At 41.7% G+C, this 23,805-nt stretch overlaps 1 protein-coding gene across 1 annotated transcript in view; it reads right to left on the bottom strand.

Moving 5' to 3' along the window:
* LOC6593802 (discoidin domain-containing receptor 2) overlaps nt 1–23,805 on the bottom strand; it is a 151,779-nt gene that overhangs the window by 89,471 nt on the left and 38,503 nt on the right. Inside the window, exon 3 of the mRNA XM_026989024.1 lies at nt 15,932–16,037. Coding sequence (XP_026844825.1) covers nt 15,932–16,037 — 106 coding nt within the window. The remainder of the gene's footprint in view (nt 1–15,931; nt 16,038–23,805) is intronic.

Genomic DNA, 23,805 nt, shown 5'->3' with positions numbered 1-23,805 from the left:
GCTGCCTCCCGAAGGCTCGTGGCTCTTTTTGAATATGAAAATGTTTTCTCAATTGGCCAAATAATGGAAGACGACGACGAATCCTGCTACTGCTCCTTTTGCTGCTGCTGCTGCTCCACTTACGTAATGCAAAGGAGATGGCAGGAAAAGGTGGTGCTGCCTGCTCGCTTGTTAGGCGTTACGGCAGCCTCTCCAAATTCCATGCCAGATCCGTTTAGAATCATTTTACAAGCAGCCAAAAGTGGCAGAAGAAGAGAGATCTGCCTTTCATTAGCATCGTTTGGCTGTGGAGAAGAAAGCACTAACGAGGCGTAGATGTTATATAATACCCGAAAACTATTTCCTGGGGGGGAGGGGGAAGGCGGCACTCTGTGCGAAAATTGTATAATATTCTTCCTATTTTTTGGCGTGGAGGGTGGATGGGTTTTCCTTTCCTTTCCTGGAGGTTCTGCTGTGGTTTCGTTTTATGGCAAATTGTTGCATACTTTGCGGGGCCTTAGCCATTTCCATTGCATACTTTGCAGCGTTATGGGTCAGCAGCAGGAAGAGGTGCCTCGGCAGAAGGAGCAGCAGGACACCAGCAGTAGCACCTACTAACAGCCAAGGTTTTATTTTAAAGCAAAAGCCACTAAAATATGCCATAAAAGGTTCTGCTGCTGCAACGGCAGCTATCGCATAACTGCAGCACACGATGTTACGTGCCTGCGTTTCCGCTTCCCCCTCCCCGCCCGGTTGTTGCCACAAAACACACAACTAAGTGGCGGCTGTAATGTTGCATTTTCACACACATACACGGACATACACGGACATACGGACACACGCTTTCAGGGACTCTCTGCCGCACGCTAACTGGGTATTGTGTTACTTTATGCGACCACCAGGCGACGCCAGAAATTAGAACCGAAACACAGACACGCACACACACACACACACACAAACACACACACACACACACGCAAATGCAGATACACAGATACAATTATGGGGTATCCTTTGGGGTAGGGTAATGGGAGAATTCTGCTCGTTTTTAATATAAATTCATGTCGCTTTCACTCGCTCCTCCCCCCCTCTCTCTCTCACTCTCTCTCTGGGTTACACATTTATTTAGTTAATTATGAAAATATATATGACACTGTGTGTATGTGAGGCACCATATGGCATTGGGAAATGGGAGTCTGTGAGCCTGCGAGAATGGAAGTCACGGAACGACCTTCCCTTTCCTTTTGCACAGATACGCTAGTGAAAGTTTTTTGTTTTGCATTCCATTTACTTGTTTTATCAATGCAAAATAATTTGCAAAAGTTCTGGTTGTTGTGTGGTCGAAGGAAATGTTAACAAATGTTTATTAAAAATAAACGAAGGATACGAAGAATAAATTGTTAGAAAATGCAAGGAAATGTCTGAAATTGATAGAAAATATACGAAAGTTTAGGGAAATTTGAATGGAATATACATATGTACGTTTTTTTAATCAATTGTTCAATTTTTAATTGCATTTATACGATTAATATTCGTAATAGTTCTGTAGAACTACAGAGATGTAGAACCAGAGAAAAAAAGATGTCAAAAATAAGGTAAAAAGAAATCAAAAAATATTTGATTTATTCTGATTTATTTTGTTATTCAAAATAAATATATTTCATATTAAAATTAAATATTATAATATTTTTTGACTCTATTTATTTTATTTGATATTCATATATTTAATTTAATTTATATTTAATAAACTAAAAACATTTAATGTACGTATATTTTGTAGTTTAAATTAAGTATATTTCATATTTAAATTAAATTTTTGCATATTTTTAGAATATATTTATTTTATTTGTTATTTACATATTTTATTTTATTTATATTTAAAAAATCAAAAAATATTTAATTTACATATTTTTTGAGTTTAAAATAAATATATTTTATATTTAAATTAAATATTTGCATATTTTTCGATAATATTTATTTACATTTAATAAATAAAAAAATTTTATTTCATATCTTAAAATTTTAATATTTTTTTAGATTATATTTGGTATGTAAAATATTTATTTTAAAGTTTTTTTTTTTTGATTAAATATGGTCCGTAAAAAAGCGACTTTTTATTAATTTTTAATACATAATAAGCTATTTTTGTGGTTTAATACCGTATATTGAATTTAAATATGTGTGTTTCTTTTGTAATCCGCCAATTCTCTCCGAGTGTACAAGAGCGATCTATCGGTAGCTAATATACTTGTCCCACTTTTTGTGAAATCAGCTTGAATTTATGTTGTACGGATCCTTAACCAACTCTAAGAAGAACACTCCTGCCTCCTGCCTCCTGCCCCCCTCATCTTGGAGCCACTTTCCAGCACATTCTACTTATAAAGGACCTCCTTCTGGTCTGCGCACCCTATTAAGGGGCATGCTAATTTGATCATTTATTTCATTTCTATGCAGTAGACATTTCTGTGCTCATTAGTTATTGAGAACCAGCCAAGAAAGTACCCGTTTTGGATGGTACTCTCGGTACCTTTTGTACCCATTTAGATGCCCATGGAATATATGGTATCTTTGTCCACATTCATCCCCTTCTAGGGGCCCACTTTGGCCTGTGGCTGTGGCCCACTTTTGCGCCTAGTTCTAGCCCCTAGTCTCGTATCGAGGCTTCCCCACTTCTGGCTTCTCCATAATTTATTGCGTTTCGCTTTATGCAAAATCGAATTTGCATATGTTTCGAGCTCCTCTACTTAAAGGATAGGGCGGCACGTTCGCTCACTCAATTGGCTTGTTTTTCCACAGGACAATGCAAACATCCTGGTCTGTGACCCTTTTTTCCTTTTCGGAGACTGAGAGGGGAAAAATCTTTATTAAATTTCCTTTTTGTATCTGTATCTTTTTTGTGTGCATTTTCTTTTTTAATGAGTCTCCAGAGTTGGAGGATTTAAAGTTTGCGCCTAGAAGTGGACTGCAGGTTTTTCCTCTACGACACAAAAAGTTAAGCTGATTTTCAGGACAAGTCCAGTGGGTCCTGCTCCTGGTGAAGTTTTCCCCTTGGAAACTTAACTTTTGCTTCGACAAGGACCTTAAGCGGCTTAAATTTTGGAGAGAGAGAGCCCCTAACATATGTTGCACATCAAAGCGAGATTCTAATAGCTGAAGGGGTGCCAGAGAGAGAGAGAGAGAGAGATCTCCTAAAGGCAACATTTGTATTTCACCTGAGAGAGGGCGGGCGGCGAGGGGTGTGAGCAGCTTGTTAAATATTTGCCTTTCCAATTTCGCCACTCAACATACGAGTGTCTGTAAGTTGCTTAAGGGTACTCCCACCACCCCCTGGCCCTTTGCATATTTATTTTCCATTTTCTTTCTAGCTTTTTTAATGCCACTTGATGCAATTAAAATGCCAAGGCAACAGTTCCTTTTGCCAGCCAGCGGCTCGTCTCGTAAGCTACTAAAAATTATTTTTTACGATTGTCATAAAGACGGCGGTGCCTTGCCCCCCAACCCCCTTTCTTCCACGCCCCTGCCAGGCGCCCACCCTTTTGTTCCCAGGCGTTCTCCGACAGAGTTTTTAATTAAAAATTCCCTCTGTTTTCCCTCTCCGCAGCGCTTTTCCCAGCGCTTTTCTCCTCTCTGTTCTTTTTTGGCAAAATATTTTGGTAAGCATTCTCTTGCTCTCTCTCGTCAAAGGCGCATGGAGGGAGGGGCGGGGGCGCCCAATCCTTTAACAAATTAATTTTTAGCCTCAAAATGAGGCGGCAGCTGGCTTTAATTGCTTGTTGCCACATACCTTAGTGGCAGGAACGAGAGAGCAAGGCTCCATGGCGGCATTCGGGCGATAGATTGACATTGAATTGAGTTTCGAAAGGAAGAGAGGGAGGGAAATGTATGGAATGAGTGGCAATTGATGGGTGATTCTTCTTGGCGAAAGAGTTCTGTACAGATCTTGTATTCCCCAACTAAAGTTTCTAGCAAATTGCTTTGATTTTCCCCGAGAACCTTTAAGGAATGTCATAAAACCTACCTTTTCCTGTGCCCTATCGCTATCTCTTTCGAACGCTGTCTGTTTCGTGGAACCCACATTAGAAGGGAGGAAGCATATCCTCTACATGGCTCCCCTTCTGCTTCTTCTGCTTCGGCAAAAGCATAATGGCTTTTGTGTTATGCTTTTATGATTGAAGGCGAAAAACAAAGAGAGTGGAGCTGGGGGGGGAGAAAGCGGCGTGCTGTGCCCTCAACCCTTGCACGTCACACAAATTGCAAACGGAATGGACGACAAACATGTGCCGTGCCGTGCCATGTGTGTGTGTCTGTGTGTGTGTGTGTGTGTGTGTGTGTGTGTGTGTGTGTATCGATTTTCCTTTGGGCCATAAAACGCTAATGGTCGGACCCAAAACGTCTTTGCCTCTTCGCTCTCCCTCGCTCTTCCTGCTGTCTCTGTCTCGCTCTCTACAGCACCAGAGGCTGCCAGTCGCTGTCGCCATTTTGCTTTTCATATTTTCCATTGAACTTTAGGCCGACATCTCTCTGTTTTTTTCGCAATGCCCTTTCAAGGTGCAGGGTGTGATGACTATGTGGAGAGGATTGTGATGGTGGATCTTGGGGTCTAGATGGCACTGGAAATCGATTCAAAGTAGCGAAAGAGATGATCTATCATAAGCCAACCATATTTTCCTCTGGTTCGAACCCTAAAAGTGGCAATTTTTGAGGGTATTCAGCACTCCCATCGGCTTTAGACAGATTAAAATTGAGAGGATCCAAGGGGTATCTATATGTTATGGGATCTATGATAGGGAGTACAGAAAATGTGGGGTATTCCCTGTTTTATTTTGGAATAAAATGTAGGGATTAAAGGACTAGACACCTCTTGAAACGTTTGAACCCAATCGAACTTCTAAAATATGCTTCCAATGCCATGCTTTGCCTCTGTTTAGGACTCCTTTTGGCCTTGAGCCCCAAAGGATATCCACAATTCGCATTCCCTTTTACTTTGCGAACGCTTTCATGCATTTTTTATTGTTGCTTCTTTCGCCTAAGCCTTAGCCGCCATTTTTATTGTCATCTTTTCCGCTGTCGTCGCTCTGTCGCTCCGCTGCTCCGTCTTTGCCATTTCATTTTCCCCCTCTATATTTCTTTTTGCTTTCATTCTTTCTAGGCTTTCGCCTTGCAATTTCCACTTGACACAATGGCACACAAAATGCAAAACTCTTTCCCCATTGCATGCCCCGTTGCATGCCCCATGCCCTGCCACACGTTCCGCTTCTGTTGTCTGTTTTGGCTTCTAAAGTGTTGCCGGCATTGCATTTGTGTGCCAGTATCTGGCTCTGGCTCTGGCTCTATTCTTTTTTTGCTTTCCTTTTTTCCCATCCATTCGGCTTCTGTTTTATACCCATTCTTGTCGCCCTGCATGTCATTTTCCTTTTTCCCCCCCACCACCCCATTTTTGGCAGCTGTTTTTCTTGCGTTGGCAGTCGGCTTTACCCCGTCGCCGATGCTCCCCTCTTGTGGTTTCTCCTGAGCTTCTCTGGAGCCTTCGTCCTTCCATTCTGTGCTGCCTTCTCGTGTCATTATTGTCATGGCGCAATAACTGTGACAAAGTCATTCTTTTTCTTAGCTTTTTGCTCTTGTTTTTGCATTATGTAAGATGTTGCCTCCTGCTTCATTACCCCCCCTCCTCCCCTCCTCCCCTACTCCTTTCTTTGACTATTTGTCGCTTTTCGGGCGCGACACCGGGCGTGATTTGTCAGATTTTTGAAACGCTTTTTGGGGACTCTATTTGGGGGTGGGAGGAGGGAATTAGAGTGAAAGTCGAGGCCGGGATTAGGGGGGGGAAGGGTGGTGGGATCTATCCGAGGGGTGTCTGCCGAAGAGAGAGAATTTAATATATTTTGGTGGCATTATTTGGAAGAGGGTCTGAATCCAGGAAGACTATCATTTATCCAAGGATCTCCTGTGGTTTTTGCCCTTATTTTATTGTGTCTCCTCTGAGCTGTCTACCATCAGCATTATTCTTTATTAATCCACAATTCACTGCAAATAAAGCAGTGGAAAATATATATGCCGATCTCCCAGGAGTTTTTTTTCCAGCTGAATCAAGGAACTATCTCGATATATATCTTCTGTTAAGGTATTTCCCACGTTCTTTCATTCTCATAGTCTTTGAATACCTTTTTGAAGCACTAAACCTTATAGAGATCCGTGTATTTGCACTTCTTCTATAACATTTCCTTCTGTTCAGGTCCCCAAGGTACTTCATAAGCTGATGAATAGATCAGGGAACCATTTAGGCCTCCATAAACCTCAGTTTCCACACACTTTTGCTGTCGATCCCTCAATTTCTATGGAAACATAGATAAATCTAAGAATTTCTTCATGAAAATTGTGTAAAGGATGCCATTCCTTAACTTTGGGAAACTCTACTTTTGTTATAGAAAGAAATCTCGTTAGATCTCTCAATTAGAGCTCTATTTTTCCTCACATAGATCTCTTAACCCCTTTGTTAACCCCTTCCACTGGCAGCTATATCTTTCCCAACAAAAATGACACACACTTTGCATGCGACAGCGACAGCGACCCCAAAGACTCAACCCAATTGAGGGGCATTCAGGCAGCAAATTGTTGTCTGGTTTTATGGCGCGCATGCGTAACCATCAGCAGAGGCAGAGGCAGGGGCAGAGGCAGAGGCAGCAGGCACAAAGGAGGCGCAGTGGCCGCGTAGTTAAATTTAAATACCCGCCAAGCAAATAGCAAAAGGCAATGTTTGCCTGCCGGTAATTGAAAGGCAAACAGCAGCAGTAGACGGCGAGAAGACCCCAGAGAAGACCTGCCAGAAGACCTGGAAGAAGACTGAAAGACTGCGCATGTGCAACGCAACGCAATGGATTGGACATTGGACAACTCAATTGAGGGGAATGGGGGCCTATTTGCCTTGGATGTTGGCTCTGACGACTGCTGCTTGGGCCTGGCCTCTGTGTGTGTGTTTGTAGAAGACGTTTTCACTCTTTCAACTACTTGCAACTGCAACTGCAACTGCAACATCTTCAGCAGAGAAAGAGACAGCGAGAGAGAGAGAGATACCGCAAACAGTTACAGCTTCTTGTCTATTTTTATTTGGTCAAGAGTGATGTTTGTGAGCCAGGCCAGAAAGAAAGCCAAGCCCTATTTAAACAGCTGCAGGTGCAGCTAAGAGAAAAGTTGTGAGAGTTGCGGTCTCGGTATTTGGTATTTGGGGAATTCTTTGGGTTTTTCACGCTTCAGATGTGGCATATAAGGCGGTTCTTGGCGATTGATGCCACCGCCACAAATAAAAAATGAACCAAATTTCATTAGGATTAAGTTTTTCTTTAGTTCATATTTCTCTACTTTCACAGTCCCTTGAAGTCTCTCGGCCACAAGATTCTTCACTAAATTTCTGCTTAAAGTTCGCTGGCCGCCAGCTGCCGGGTCCTGGCATTCAGGCATTCGGGAGGCACCTGTAGGGGCACCTCCTACAGCCGCCTCCATCGTGTAATTTTCTTGGAATTTTCCTTAACTTAAGGGAAGACGCTCCGACCCGCCCCGCCCCGCCCTGCCTGTCTGCATTTGTTTGCCTGTAGGTAAAGAGGAGGAATTCCTGGCAAAATGTAATGAAAGTAACACCACAGTGTGTGCGTTTTTAATAAATGAAATTAATAAAACATGTTGTCGTCGTAGAGCATCCGTAGAGCACCATGGATTCATGCCTTTCTTTCACCTTTCTCCGGGCTGCAGTGTTTCGTTCTTTATTAAATAAAAGTCGAAGCAAATTTGCTTTCATTGAATTAAAAGGAGTAAGGACTTAAACTCCTGTCTCCTGCCGTATCGTTTTAAGGACAGCCCAAATCAATGTACCCCCCCCCAGAAAGGATGTTGAATGTGTGGCAAACGAAGAAATTCAATAAAATGTTATAAATAATTCAATAAGCAATGAGGAAAACCATCCAGCTCCAAGTGAAAGTTTTCCCTCCCGCTCTCTCTCTCTCTCGCTCTCTCCTTTGGCGATAATCAGTGGAAGAGAAATGCCAAACCGTTATCAAAATTCGAATTCCATGACGCCAAATGGCCGAAAGCCCCCGGCATTAAATCATAAAAATTGACTCATTTGTAACATAAAAAGCACATTAACACATTAGGGGATGCCCATGCCCCAAACCCACTCAGTGGCGGAGGGGGGTGGGTGGGGGAACTCTGCTGACAGCTGAAGCGAAACAAAGTCGAAATCGTTGGCAGTGGAGGCGCCATCAAATATTCCCAGGGCCAAGTGGGAGAACGAGAGAACTAGCAGCGGCAATAACACGAGGAAAATATACTCCAGGATACACAAAGGGAAATGGGGATAAGGATACCAGAGATGGAGATGGCAGCGTGATAGGAAAAGATTTGGTCTCAGAGATTGATTGGGATTTTCTAGGAATATACGACAAGAGATGATGGAGATAACCGTGGGTTTATTAGACAATACTAATATGTATATCGAATAAATATATTCGTCGTGCAATATTTATCGGTTTTTCATATATTTGTATCGATTATCGGTTCATTTTCTATATTTTTCGACTTTCCCAAATATTAATTGATTTTTCTTGATAATTATTGGTATTTCTCGAAAAATATCAAAAGTTTTTAATAAATTTCGATATTTTTTGTTAATTATCAATATTTATCAATTCTTCATAGATGCGTATCGATGTGGTTGGATTTGAATTGCTTCTATTTCTATATATATTATATTTTCGCAAATATTAATTGATTTGTATCGATAATTATCGATATTATTCGATATCTCTGGATATGTGTCGATAATTATGGATATATTTCGGTTGTTATCGCTACTTTAAAACCTATATTTTTATATTTACGGATTTTTATTGTATATCTATCGATTTTTATCGATTATTTATCGTCAATTAGCAATAAAAAATATCATTTTATATTTATATAATATATTTTTATATTTACTCTATGTTTATCGATCTTCATCGATGATGAATAGATATTTTTGTATTTATTTCGATTTATTTCAGTCTTTACATTCAATCCATTTTTTTATCGATTTTCATCGAGAAGTTATCGATCCCTAAGTCATGTGTAAGCCACAGAGCATAAAAGCCTTTACCAAATGAACTGCCTCACGCACCACGCTTCCATCTCTGAACGCACACACGGGGCACACCCGCCCCCCACTCCGCGGTGGCAATCAATTCAATCGGGCAGACATTAAGCGCTGAAGCGCTGAAACGCAGAGCATTGCTGGCCCCGCAGCGAAAGGCGCAAAACCAAATCAAACATTAATGCAATAAAATGGAAAACGCGTTAACAACAATTGCCTCAGTGGCCAGAGAGAACGAGCTCCGATGGCAGTGGCAGCACATGGCAATCATCAGTGCAGAGAGAAAGGATCTGGTATCCTGCTGCCTAAAAGTAGACTATGCCAAAAGCGAAAATCAATGCCACTGACAGGCCTCCCCCCAAAAACAACAACAACAACAAAAGGGACTCCGTGAGCGACAGCCACAGAAGCGCCAGCCAGCAACAATGGAAGGTAGCCAAGCATCTGATGTGCGTGTGTGTGTGGGTGTGGGTGGGTGGGTGGAGTACTAGGGCGTAACCCCGCCTCTGGTTGTTTGTGGCAACATGGAAGCATGTCCTCCTGACTTTAACAGCAAAGGCAAATGCTGCATGCAGCAGCGTCTAATGCGGCAATTAAGCAGTGAAGATACGACGAGGGGAGAACGGTATGCGGTATGTCCCCAGGTGGGGGGTGGGGGAAGGGACTACAGCTGTTTGATTGTAACTGAATGATGGCAGGGCGATGTTTGTGGAGGAGGAGGAGTGCGGTCTGTGAACGGAGCCAAAGATGAATGAAATCTGCACAAAAATCGAGTCTTCGAAATGGATTGATACCTCAAGACCTTAACCCTGAAAATTCCCACCAATTCTTAGAGTATTTCAGCTCAAAGCAATGTAAGTACTGCTGCAAGCCACCGCCACGACCCTCAATAGCCTCTCGACCTTGCAAACGTTTTTCTCTATAAATCTAGTAAGCTCTGGGGGCTCTACAGTCTGCCATTCCAGAGGCAAATCTCTTGGAAATCAAACCCAAATCTCTGCCAATCCCTGACCAAATCCCACGACATCTATTGACCTCTGTATTGACCCTCCAGCACAGCATCAGCCAAGCGGCACTGATTAATAAAGTTAAATGACTTATAAGTCCATTAAACAAACTTCTCCATTCTGGCGTTAAGGAAAAATGCCAAAGAAATTAGCGAACGAGCAGCCAACGGCAGGAAAATGAAGAAAATGCTAAAAGAAAATACACAAAAAAAAGAAACTCGAGAAAAAAAACGTCTGCAACTGATTGAAATACACATCAGGAGGGGGCTGGGAAAACAATTGCAAAACAAGGTTTTTGGGGGAGAAAAATGTAAAAGGAAAACTAGAGGAAAAACTACGAGGAGAGGGGGGGGGGGGGGGTACGATTACATCAAATTGCGATGGCAGCCGTGTGGCATGCAATAAGCAGAAATCAATTGACCCATTTGCTATATGTTCCGTGAAGAGCAAATCAAAAGGAAAGGAACCCCCCACCCCCCACCCACTACCCCCAAAAAAAGAGGGCCCCAAACGGAGAGCCCCAAAAGCCACCCCAAAGGAACTCGTCAAAAGCGAGGAAAACCAAAGCAGAAAGTGGATTGTTTTCCTGACCCCGCCCCCGCCCTCCCACAGATTTCTAATGACAGCGTGAAAGTCGACAAATCAATGCATTTTCCTTTATTCAAGTTCTGCTGTGGGAAAATGAAAAGCTGCATTTTCATATGCGCCGATGCACACCAGAGGAAACCACAGGAAAAACAAAAGGAAAAGTTCACTTTTTCCAGGCCCTAGAATTTACAACGTTTTTCAATCAATTCGAAAGAGGAATAGGAATAGGAATCGATGCGGTGTGGGGCGGGGCGGGGCGGTGCGTGTGGGGCAGACAGGGGTTAAGGGTTAGGGGTTACGGGTTTCTGAAGTTAGTGTCAAAGTCAATGTGAAATGTGAATGAAAATGTGAATGTGAATGTGAATGCGAATGCGACCAAATGTCAATGTCGTCTCAAAGATAATGTTGTTTGTGTCTGTCTGTCCGTCTGTCTGTCCGTGGAGGGCTTCCAGTGGAGTCCTAGATGTGTCTGGCAGTCGAAGGAGTGTGTGTGGCCATCAGTTCATATGATTTCATACAGGATAGTACTTTATCAAACTTCTGTTTAAAGTAGTTTTTGATTGAGGCATTAAAAGGAAAGTTTTTAGGTGCAATTTCCATGATTTATAGAGAACCAATTTGTGGGAAGAACAGGTATCTAAAGCTAATTTAGTTTAGGGACCAAAAACCAAAATTTCTTAAATTTGTTTGTCACTTTTATTTGATTTTTAATATTTTATAGAAAAATAGTTATTGGGAAGAACACATAGGAAAATACTTTAGAGCTCATTTAGTTTAAGGGATTTTTTCGAACATTTTTAGTTAAAATTAAATTTTTTGTTGCCTTTTTGTTATATAAATTTTTAATATTTTATGGAGAAACAATTAGTGGAAAAGTCCTTTAAGACTCCTTTAGCTTAAGGATTTTTGTTGTTGTAATTTTTAACCAGAATTTATTATTGTTTTTGGCTTTTTTGAAAATGATTCTTAATTTTTTTCGTATACATTTTTGAATTTAATATTTCCCTAAGTTTTTTAGAAGTTCTCTTTATTTTTCTCTAATGATTTTTTATAGAACTCTACTTTTTTATTTATTTTTATTAGTTTTATTTTTAATGATTTATCAAGAAATAATTTGATTTAAAAAATATGAGGAATTATCTTAATAACCGCTTTATTTTAAATGCATTTTTGCACATTTTGCGGGTGCAAAACGCAGCTTTTAAAAATAGTATTTACAATGATGTTAACATAAATAAATGGTTTTTTATAATTAAGCAATTTTTAAGCATTTTTTGGGCACAATATTCAGTATCAAACATTAATTTTTAGACAATTTTTGAGTCACATTTTTCATGATTTTGCAAGTGAATTTTTCATTATTTTCCGTGACATAAAAAACTGTTTCTCAGAAACATCCAAAGAACTCCCACACTATATTAAATTCTCTACACATTTTTCACCATTTTCTACTATTTTCGGGGAACATTTCCGGGAAAGAACTTCTCCACTACCTTTATGAAACATCAAACAATTTTTTTCCCTCCTTTTTTCATATCATAGATTATTTTAGGCAACACTTTAGCCTAAATTGCTTCAATTATCCGCAAAATATAAAAAAAAAAAAACGGTAGCAGCAGCTAGCATTTCCCACATGTAGAAGCGCCACCAACTCCTGGCCTGCCTTCGGTTAATATTTATGTGCAGCCTACATTTAGGCGCTCGGCAGTGGCCCCTGTCGAAAATAACTCAACTGTCAAAAATTTATGCCAAACACATACGCAGCGGGGCAGTGGCAAAGGAAAATGGTTTGTGATGCGTGAGAGAGAGGGAGAGAGACAGAGAGAGAGAGAGGGAGAGGGAGAGGTAGTAAAAAGAGTGACAGAGAGAGAGGGAGAGGAAATGCCATGAGTGAGTCGCATATTTTCATTAGAAGACATCCATCAAAATTCACGCATGAATTTTATAGACTTTCTCCCACGCACACACACACACGCACACACACACACGCACACACACACACGCACACACACATGAAAAGACAACCGAAATAACGCACAAAACCACGCAGTGGCATTTTTCCACCTATGAAAAAAGTATAAATAAAGAAAGTTTAGCCCCCAAAAATATTTATAGAGAATGTATAGAACCCCCCAGCACAAAAAATCCTTAGTTTATGGAACCCCTTGTAAAAAAAGCAAAAAACCAAGAAGAAAGTACAAAAAAAATGTAGGCAAAGAGTTTTTGGTCACGTAAGGAGCTCGTAAAGAATGGGGCGATGGCATAATTTGCACTCTACTGTTCTTGGCTATTTCGCTATTGTTTTTCGTTACCAGCCCCCTCCCCCCCCCTTCCCCTTTCCCTGCTTCCCTGCACCAGCAGTTCGGGGCGCCAGAAAGTAGGCTATATTCGAAATTTTTCGGTAATAAGTTTTGTACCGCTGCCAAGTGGCCTTAAAGCATGCCATAAATCGTTGCAAAATATAGAACTTTGAGGATGGAGAGAAACGAACTTTCTTTCTTGCTTTCTTTCTTTCTTGTGTTTGTGTGTGTGTGTGTGTGGTTTTAACCCCTTGTTCATATATGAAACTTTTTCATTTCCATCATATGAGAGAAAGTGAATTTCACTCAATCTTTTGTGACTTTCATTCCTCTACCGCTTCCCGCCTCTGTGTCTTGCTTTTTGCCAGTCTTTTGACTGTATCTCTGGCTTCCCCCGAATCTCTGCTTCCTTTTTTTCCTTTTCCCCTCTCTCTCTCTCTCTCTCTCTCTCTGGCCAAAGGCAACCTTTTTTCATTTGTAATAAAATTCATATGACTTTGGCGCATGTTTAACGTTAAACTCCAGGTCCGTACTCCCTCCCTGCCCCACCCCCCCTATCATATGGCGGAGAGGAGGCCCCATCATTAGGCCCGGGCACGCACATTTCGGTACCGGCAGTCACTGGGCGCCACATGCAAAACGCCATGTGTGACATTTTTAGTACCAAACATTTGTTTTGCGCACCGGAGACGCCGCCACTGCCACTGGCCCTTCGCAGGGAGGGGGGTGGGGTGCCCCCAGGAGATTGGGGCAGTAGTCAACACGTACCAGGGCACCGCCATGGACGTTGCCTGTCGCCTGTCGCTCCCTTCGTTTCGTTCTCGACTGTCGTTTGGTCGCTTTTTCTGTTGACTTTGCATAATTTTATTGCTTTTCTTTTATTTTTATGCGAGTGTTTTCCCTCCCCATCGTCGAGGGGGGGCGGGGGGGGTGGCGACATTGACATTATAATCAATATTCCTGTTACTCCAGTCATATATTTTCCCTCCGTGTGTATTTCAGGCTTTTTGCTTGGCAAAACGAAAGGAGTCTTTGCTTATGCATTTCATTAGGGGTATGCCTCCACTCTTTGAGCACAGATACCACCTATATTTTCTACTAGATATTTTTCTGGTTTTGTTTGCTTTAAAAATTTTTTAGTAAAAATCATAAGAAAAGTAATCCTATTTCTTTTTGTTATCGCAACTAATATTTCCATAGATTTTTCATCATTTGCCGCCTCCTCCTCCTCCTGCGGTCATTTGGTTAACTTTTCAATTTTTATCGCAGATTTTCCATCAAATATTATACCCAAAAAAAGTTCTATATTTTATGGCTTGTTTTGTTTCCGGCTAACGTTAACCCAATGTATGATGATGGAAAATAGGGAAAACTTTCAGCCAAAGTTGTTTGTTTTTGTTTTTCTTTTTGTATGACGGTATTCTGTGGTGGGGCTTTCCCCTCTGTGTTTGCTTTGCGGCACACATTCCGAAAATGATTTTAGTGCCTCGTAAAAATGTTTCTAAAGAGAGAGAGAGAGGGAGCCAGAGTTTATTACAGAATGTATGATGTTGGCATTATGCATTATATATTCATGATCTGTTCTGGGCAGTCCTTGACTTTGCGAATAATTACCCATGAAAATTCCTTCCCCCCCGTCCCCCGTCCCCCGTCCCTTTTTTTGTGGCAAATAAATGTCAGCAGAATGTCTGCCCCATAAGTTGTATCATTATTCTCCCTCTTGATGGTGGCTGTAAACTCATTTTTGCATGTGCTGTTTTCTTGTTTTCTCTGGGCTTTAATTTATGTCATTTGTGTGTTTTCACTGTTTCTCTGTTGTGCTATTTTTTTGTATTTGTGACATAAAGGCATTTAAACACGCCATAAAATAATTCATAATAATAATTATTTACCATGTACAAAGGCAGGAAACAAGACACAGGCCCGTGTCCTTCTCCTCCCTGGCGACCCTTCTATAAAAACATGCATCATCCTCATGTTACGAGTCAAGAAATTGTAATAGATCATGGCTGTTTATCACACATTTACAGCCATCACATGTGACACGCTTTTTCTGTGTACGGAAGGATTTTTGGAATGTTTTTTGCTTTTTGAAGGCAGAAATTGTGATTAGTCTGTGGGGTTTTAGGGGATTAAAAGAGGCACTAAAAGTATTTGTAGATGGTGTTTAAGCACGAGCCTTAAACTTTGACCTAAAAATCAATATTTTCTTTTGATATAAATTTACATTTTTTGAGGATTTCTTTTACAAGGAACTACCATTTGGTGGATATTTTAAGTAAGAGTTTTCTTTAAAAAATATTAATAAGAAAAATACTTTAAGGTATTTATCCCACAAAAATTGGCATGTTAAAAAGAAAAAAACGCATCCATATTTATTTTAAATATTCTGGTCCTAAATACAAATACAAACACAATCAAATTAAATATAATTTATTTTTACCCAAATATAAATTAAAATTAATTTGTAATAAATTAAAAGTGAGAAATTTAAAAATAAATATTAAAATAAGAAAAAAACAATAAACTTGTAGGAAATATTTTAATTTATAAATTAAAAAGAATTTTTAATAGTTTAAAAGTAAGACTTTAAAAATAAATAGAAAACTTGTAGGAAATAGTTTTTATATTAATTTATAATAAAAATACAAATAGAAAAAATAAAAATAGAAATCAAGTATTTTCATAGAAATGACGAAAGAACACTTTGCTTTTACACTGTCCACTCTCGGAGCAGATCTTTGGGTAAACATTTTTTAAACCATAAATATTAAATATTTATATTTCAGGGCTTTTTTTCCCGGGTTCATTGTTGCACAATTCTATTGAATGGTTTCTGTGATGCAACATTGTTTGAATCTCCTTCATTCCATCAACCATACAAAAAACCTCTTTTATCTCTTAGAATCTCTTGAAAATATCTTGTCTCGTCTTACCTGGCATGCTGTGGCCCCACATTTCCCATATCGTGGGCCGAGCTGGCGCTTATTTGAAAATCGGCAATGGCGCCAGATTCCATGCCCAACGGTTGCTTGCAGGTTCCTAAAAGAGGAAAACACACAAACAAAAGATGAGATAAGATGATGTAATGATGAAAAATCTTTGATGATTATAATGATATATGCGACCCACAGAGAAAAATATCAAAATTATAGATATCATAGAAAAATCATAGAAAAACAAATGATTCCCTCCATTCACCTGTCGAAATTGAATGAATAAATTAATTAAACCAAAGACAAAAGGGCAGGCCACAAATTGGAAAGAAGAGATACAAAGATACAAAGATACATTCTCTCTATCTTGGACTTTCAGCAACTCAATTTCCATTTGCCATCAATCTGTCGAGTGGAGAATGCATGAAAAGCGCAATTATCATTTCCATCCCACTTGAAGAATGGCTGTGGGCCCCACCAGCCAGCCAGCCAGCCAGCCAGCCAGCCAGCCTCCATCTGAGCAGCCCCAAGAGACCGCGAAAGGGTCATGAATAGGTCGTTGAGACATTGCCATCATCATCATCATCATCATTGTTTCTGCTGCTGCCTGCTGCCTGCCTGCTGGCTGCCTGCTTCCACAAATATTCTTCTGCTTCAAGAATATTATCATTCAGTGAATAATTAGATGCAATCAGTCAGTGCTTAAGCACCATAAGTCAAAGCCATGCAGCCAGAGCGGAGGGAAAAACTAGACAAAGGTCAGGGCCCCTCCCACAAGGGGCAGACACAGAAGAGAAGATACTTGACAGTCCAATCGCGCCATCTGCAGATATGGATACTCTCCCACAGACCCCCAGACCCACAGACCCTACTCCAGCCAGACGCAGACCCTTCTTCTTCAGCATCTTCATCATCTTCTCGATGTTGTAGTTTCATTTTACAAAAACCATCGAAGATCTCTCAGGCTTTCGCCTCTGTGCTCTTTTTGGCAGAGTGGCCTTAAGAAAAGCGAGGGATGCTTGAAGAGTTTCTGGGAGGGAAATGAGAGAGGGTTTTCCTATAAGTTTTGTAGAAAAATGGGAGACAGCATGCAGATTTCTGTAGAAGAAAGCATACCGTCATAAAAAGATCTTCCTAGTGAGAGAGAGATGTGCATCTAGAGGAAGTTTTACTTATAGAGAACCCTTGGAACTATTGGAGCACTAAAAGCTCTGTTTATCAAACATTTTGTCAAAGATTGGACCTTAAGATCAGTATCCGATTGGGTTTGGGGGGCCAACATCAGTAATATCAATGGAATTTGGTAGTTTTATTGGCTCATTTTGAGAATTATTTGATCTCATTCCTATGCGGAAACGTTCTAAAAGATCCCTTTTCTCTGAATAGATCCTAAGATGAGTGTAAAAACGATCAGAGGGTTCTGTCTTGTGAGAATTAAAGCAGAGATCATTGTAGCAATGGAACTATGGATCGTAATGAATAGATGGGAATATTTTTAAACTAGTTTTGATGAATCCACTCGAAAAGATCATTCCGTTCAATGCGGTTGTGTTTTCAAAGATGGAATTGGCTCTCAGATCTTTATAGGAATACTTATTTCTTTTGGAACGGATCTATGATACTGGGAGATCTCTCTAATCCAATTTCCTACAATATATAGTTATAATATATTGCCAATACTGATCCGTAAGATCTCCCCTATCATCAGTCTCCCTATTTATGTACCCCAGGCTCCTCCCACTGGCCCTTTGACCCACACTTTTCCGAACTGTTTCTCGTTTTAGCAGTTGTGAAAACTCATTTGGCCAGAAAAAACGAGGGGAAAAACGCAATTGCTTAATTATCGACAAGACAGACGGACAGTCGGAGGCAACGACAGCTGAAGGAACTTTGGCAGTAAATTGCTGCAATCACTCAAACACCCCACCCCAACCCCCTTTGGGGGGAAACCCCCGCCCACACTCGTAATATCTATGACATATTGAAGCTCATAAATTATTTTTAATTATTGGAAAACGAAACGAAAATGGGGAGCCAAAACTACTATAGAAAAGGGGGGAAAATGGAGCGAAAATGGGTCGAAAATGTTTCTCTATTTAGGGGAAATTGATGGATATGCCAGCGCTTTTCAATTATGAGGATCGGATCCCTGCCCCTCCCCCATCCGCCGATTGAGAGGTGGAAAATCAAAGGAAAGCTAAACAAATATGCCAGAGAGAACACATCTCTTGTGGAGGGAAAACAAATAGGGGGAACAACTTTCGACGGTGCAAAATGCAAAACTACAAAGTGAAAAGTGAAAAGTGAAAAGTAAACAACGCACGCGGACCGGCTGCAGGGAAATTGCTGCTCCTTCCAATTGTTGTTGCTGTTGTTGGCGCAAAGTTTTTGCACAAAATAAATTGCGCAAAATTTAATTAACTGCCACTTGAGTGCATGGGTGAAAAAGGGGTTGGGGGACGGTAAGGGGGGGGGGGGGAGGGGATCCTGGGGTGCTGTTCTGTCCGCTGCAGCCCTCCGCGCGTGTGTGTGTGTGTGTGTGCGATAATCATAATTCAAAGTTCTCCTCTCTCTCTCTCTTTGGGGGCGGCATTGGGAGTGTGTAAACACACAAACAAAATGCTTGAGAGAAAACACCGCGAAACTTTATGAAAATTGAAAATTGCACAATTTTACAGTTCAATGCTGCAGCGGGGGCACGGGCCATAAGCCATGGAAAATTGCTAACAAACATTTCACGGGATACACTTTCATATGCCGTGCAGAAGATGGCTTGATAAAGCGGTTAGACAGAGAGAGAGGGGGGGGAGAGTGAGATTTCCCCCCGGAGGGATTATCCAACTTAATTAAGCGCTAAACCGCGATGGGGGAACACAAGAAACATGAGTAGATTGTAAGGAATATTGTGCCTTGAAGTATGTGTGTATCTGTCAGATAAGAATTAGTCTGGTGTGCCCGAGGGTTTCCACCACTTTATAGGGATCCAAATGCATTCAGAACAAGTCTAAAAGCTAGCTGGAGAGCTACTTTCTCAGGGTATTTGCCATTTCACCAATGGATAGACTCCCCTTGGAGTTTTTGAGCTGTAAAGAGGAGCCACAAAGGGCGCTGTAGCGGGTAAAAAGTTTCCGAGCGACCGAAACAGCGCGAGCGGGCGAAACAGCGAAAACAAAAACGCGCCAGAAACGCGCTTAATGACGCGTATCTGCTGGCGCTCATAAACAACAAAAGCAACAAGGCGTGCTTTATGGGCAGGACGCCGACGCCGACGCCGAAGCCGACGCCGAGAACGAACGAACTTTTGGCCATGGTTCGTTGAGGCCGAAAGTAAACGGTGTGTGGTGTGGTCCGGCCAAAGGGATCCCCGATACCCGATCCCCCCTACACCCATTCCCCCGGATTCGAGTAGAAATTGTGTTAACAAATTACGCACGCATTTTAATTGCCCATTCGAAATGGGGTGTGTGCGGGGGCTGGACTGGACTGGACTGTTGTGTATCTCACGGATGCAATTAAAAAAGTAGCTGTCGGACCACACAACCACCGACCAAAGCGAATGAACTGTGGAAAAGAGCTCTCTCTCTCTCTCTCGCTATCTTCGCTGACGTGACAAACATCTAACATGCAACATTAAGCATTCAAATAACCGATAGATACAGATGTTCGAATGGTGTAAATGGGGTATTCGTTAGGGAGGAGCGCGTGAGGGGGAGGGGCATGTCGTGAGACCTAGAAATATAAGATGGAAATATATCTGAGTACATAAAATAGGAACAAAGGCAACATCCTCGGGCCATGACCCGTCAGAACTCCAGCTTCGAATACACTCACTCTATATATTCACGAATGCTCAAATAAAACCCGCGAAAGATTGTCATTTCATGGAAGGATCTCTCTTGTCGTGGAATTCCCATTGTAATCATTCATAAAAAACATTAAATATTAAAAATAAAACAGTAATTAATGCGTGATTAAAAAACCCCCCCCTCCACCCACAACACTTGTCACGCGTCCATCCCTAGAACGGAGCACCAGATGCAGAGGCCACTGTAGATATGGTAATAAATTAACATAATTTACAACCACGGGAGTATCTTAAATGCATGTCACCACCAGCCACATTGCGAGCAGGCGCGCATTCACTTTTACGCCGCTCGAACGCTCTATCGCCGCAAACATAAATCCACTCCGATCCGAGAGGGAAACCAAAACATGTTCGATGTCTCTTCGGGGCTCTAATCGTCGCCAAGTTATCAGAAAAGTTCGGGGCGAGACAGAGACTTTTTAATTTATCGCCAGAGAGCCCTGAAAGCCGGAGAGTGGCTTTCGGCGTTCGGCTTTTGGTGGGTGCTAAGCTATTAATTGTTATTTAATTTTTGTTTTCCACGCGGCGACACGGCCTGTCACATCGGCCTGGCCCGGCCTGGCCGCATTCGTGGCGAATCTTATCGGATGCCAGCGATCATCGACAGTGTTGCAGCTGCACCCTGAGGCCTGCCTCGAGGCCTCGGGGCTGGGAGCCTGGTGCCTGGCCAGCAAAATTTATAGATCACTCGATCTATTGGCTCTGGAAAAATGTATATCGCAAAAAATGCAGTCATGTTTTTATGGCCAAAGCGTTAAAATGCCAAATGTTGTCGCTGTCCGAGAGAGAGAGAGAGAGAAAGAGAGACTAACTTAAAAGCCATGATTTTATGCACTTTATATGCGGGCTAGTGGGGTTTTTGGGCTGAGGAAAAAGATTCCGATTAATGATTAATTTTAATATATTTTTTCCCCATTTTTTGGGACAAGGGATATATATTTTGGAATGGTTTCCAAGAGTATTTCTTTATTTTTCTACTTGCAAAAATAAAGAGCATTCCCTTATTCGATCTGAGATATCTACCTGCTCTCCATGTCATGCATTTCATGCCCCACAAGTTGCCGGCTGCCGGACGCCTTAAGTGCCGCTACTAACTACAACTTCACCTACATAAACCGTTGCGATCCACTTCGCTGGCTGCTGCTCCACTGGTGCCCCAACGGCAAGCGGCAAGCGGCAGCTGGGAGTTTAGTGTCGCATTTACTTTTGATTGCCACCGAGTGGTGCCACCGGCACATGGAGATTTCCATGCTGCTCTGCAGCTCTGCAGCTCCAAATTACATGCATTGCTGCAGCTTTGGTGTTTGGTTTATCGTGTGCTGTGTGGCCACTGTTTTTCGGGCCAAGACAACATCTAATACCAATCCATATCAGGTTTTGTTTTTGTTTCCTTCAGCGCTCCATGTGTGGTGTGGGACTGTGGGATATTTCTGGTGCGGTGCTAGAAAGTAAAAGTGAGCCACGCATTGTGGGATATTGTGTAAATCGATGCATAAGCCACCAAGCAATTAGTTTGGGAAATTGGTTTTAGAGAGTCTCTACAGCGAGAGTGGGTTGATGATTTCCATAAATTTCCCAGAGGTAAATATAGAGATTAGAGGGGCATATACTCTCATGGCATGCAATTGGATAATAAAAAACTAGTTGGGAAATGGCCAAATAAACATTAACTCGTAATATCATTGCTGGGGATAAATGGTCTGCAAAACGCTGTGGGATAACGATTTTCAATTCCATTAATGGAAATTCACCATTTATTTACTATTTATTCAGTAAAATTAAGATTCGCCATCGATATGAGTGGAACTCCATTCTCCCTCTCGCTGCCCGAACGCTCATTTACCTATTTTGTCACTCAAATCTTCTCCCACTCTCACTTTCATTTACTCTCGGTCACTGCAATCGGCTGTTATTCGTGGGAGAGCTGTGCATAGAATTACCAAAGTGCCGAGCGATCATTCACCTATGCTCTCACACAGCAGTTTAACAGAAAAGGCAGCTCATTCTCATTAACCAGAACTGTAAATGATCTTAGCATCGATAGTTGCCCAAACTGCGCTTCGTCTTCCACTCTCGTTCTCATTCTCTCTCTGAGAGTGCAATGACCGAAGATTTTGCGGAACTTCTACACGCGTGTGGGTATGTGTGTATGTTATTTTTCAAAGCAGATAATTGTCGCGTCTTCCTCACACTCCGCTCACAACAACACCTTTATGGATTCGATGGCAGTGGATGCTGTCTCTGGCTGTGGATGTTGTTGTCATACTGCTACTGTTTCTCTTCCTATGGATTCTAATGCCACTGTGGAAGCTATTGCTTTGGCTTGTACTGTTGTTGCTGTACCTCTCACCTGATTACTGATCCCATAACATTTTCTAATACAAAGCACTCTTCTGTTCAGGCTATAAACCATTCCAAAACGCATTCCCTTCGTCTGCTTCTCCCACCTTTTCTTTCAGGCATTCAATTTTTCATCCACTATATTGCATCCACACCTACTTAACCCGAACCCGGGCCATCCATCCTCTCCATAGGCATCCCCCACGACTGCATTCATACTACTCGTATGTTTCCCAATCAGATCGGAGCAGAGCAGAGCCAGAGCCCCAGACACCACTTGACCTCCAATTGTTGACTGTCGCGCATTTATCAAGCGAACCCAAGAGAGAGAGAGAGGGAGACTGCGACTGCGACTGGGGTCTTACCTGATCTCTGGGCCACTTTTCAACGCATATTTCAGACAATTTATACGACCATTTAAACGGACCGAGCTTTAACATTATCAATTTAAATACAGCCACGGAGAGCTGGTGTGCCGTGGCATGGTAGAGTGGCAGGGAGTAATTTTTTATTTGGTCGCCGCAAAGCAATTCGAGCAACATTTCAACGCGCCTACGGTCAAATGAAATATGGCAGACGCATGCAGATATTTACGCATTTAAATAAATACAGATAAATTCGTACGGGTAGTCGTATATGTACGTATGTATTCGCATTCACATTCGCATATTGGAATAAACAGCTGAACCATAAGACAGAAGGCAGACCAACATCAACATGGTTTTCATTCAGCTTCCATTCATTCATTTCCTGCTACCGAACCGAGGCGTCGGTGTCGTGGCCTGGTTTTGCCCTCACTCTCTCGAACACGGAAAAGAAAAGATGATTGGCTTTGTTATACATTTTGTTTCAAAGGGAATTCGTTCTCCAGTGTGTGCTCCAGTTCTCCTTTGATTCATGTCAAAAGGAAGTACTCTGCTTTTGGTGCAAATAATTTAACCAATCTTCGGTCGGGAGATATCTTACATATGTATGTGGAACGTATAAAAGGAGATTCTGAAAAGGGTTTGGAGCGTTAAAGTTTAAAAATTTCAAGGGGTTCATTTTAAAGAGAAATCTAATAGGAAAAAATTAGTCACAGCTTCATCATTGAACGAATGAGTGGGGGGAGGAACGTATTGACGTAGAAAATCCATGGCAAAGTTGCGTTCGTCTGTAAACACATACAACCACAAAAATTCACACGATGCGCTTAATAATGAGATCATCCACGGGCTTTGCATTGCCAGTGAGAGATAGAGAGAGGGTGAGACAATGAAAGTGGGAGTGAAGCATAGCTTTGGCAATCATATTTGCACAGATCATTTACAATACAATTCGCTCTCGCTCTACTGCACTGTTAAAATGTGAATGATCGCTCGGTGCATGCTAACTCCATGCCCTCTGCTCTCCCGCGAAGTAACGCTTATTGACAGCCGACTACAATTCCAGAGAGAACGAAGGTGAGAGTGGAAGCTTCGGCAATCATTTCGCACAGATCATTTACAATACACTTCAGCCCTCGCTCTACTGCTCTGTTAAAATGTGAATGATCTCTCGGGGCATGCTAACTCCATGCCCTCTGCTCTCCCGCAAAGTAACGCTTGTTGACAGCCGACTACAATTCCAGAGAGAACGAAGGTGAGGGTGGAAGCTTCGGCAATCATATTCGCACAGATCATTTACGATA

This window comes from Drosophila persimilis, unplaced genomic scaffold (genome assembly GCF_003286085.1).
Source record: "Drosophila persimilis strain 14011-0111.01,24,50 unplaced genomic scaffold, DperRS2 tig00000191-arrow-pilon, whole genome shotgun sequence".
Taxonomy (NCBI): Eukaryota; Metazoa; Arthropoda; class Insecta; order Diptera; family Drosophilidae; genus Drosophila; species Drosophila persimilis.
This window is presented reverse-complemented; position numbering and strand designations above follow the sequence as displayed.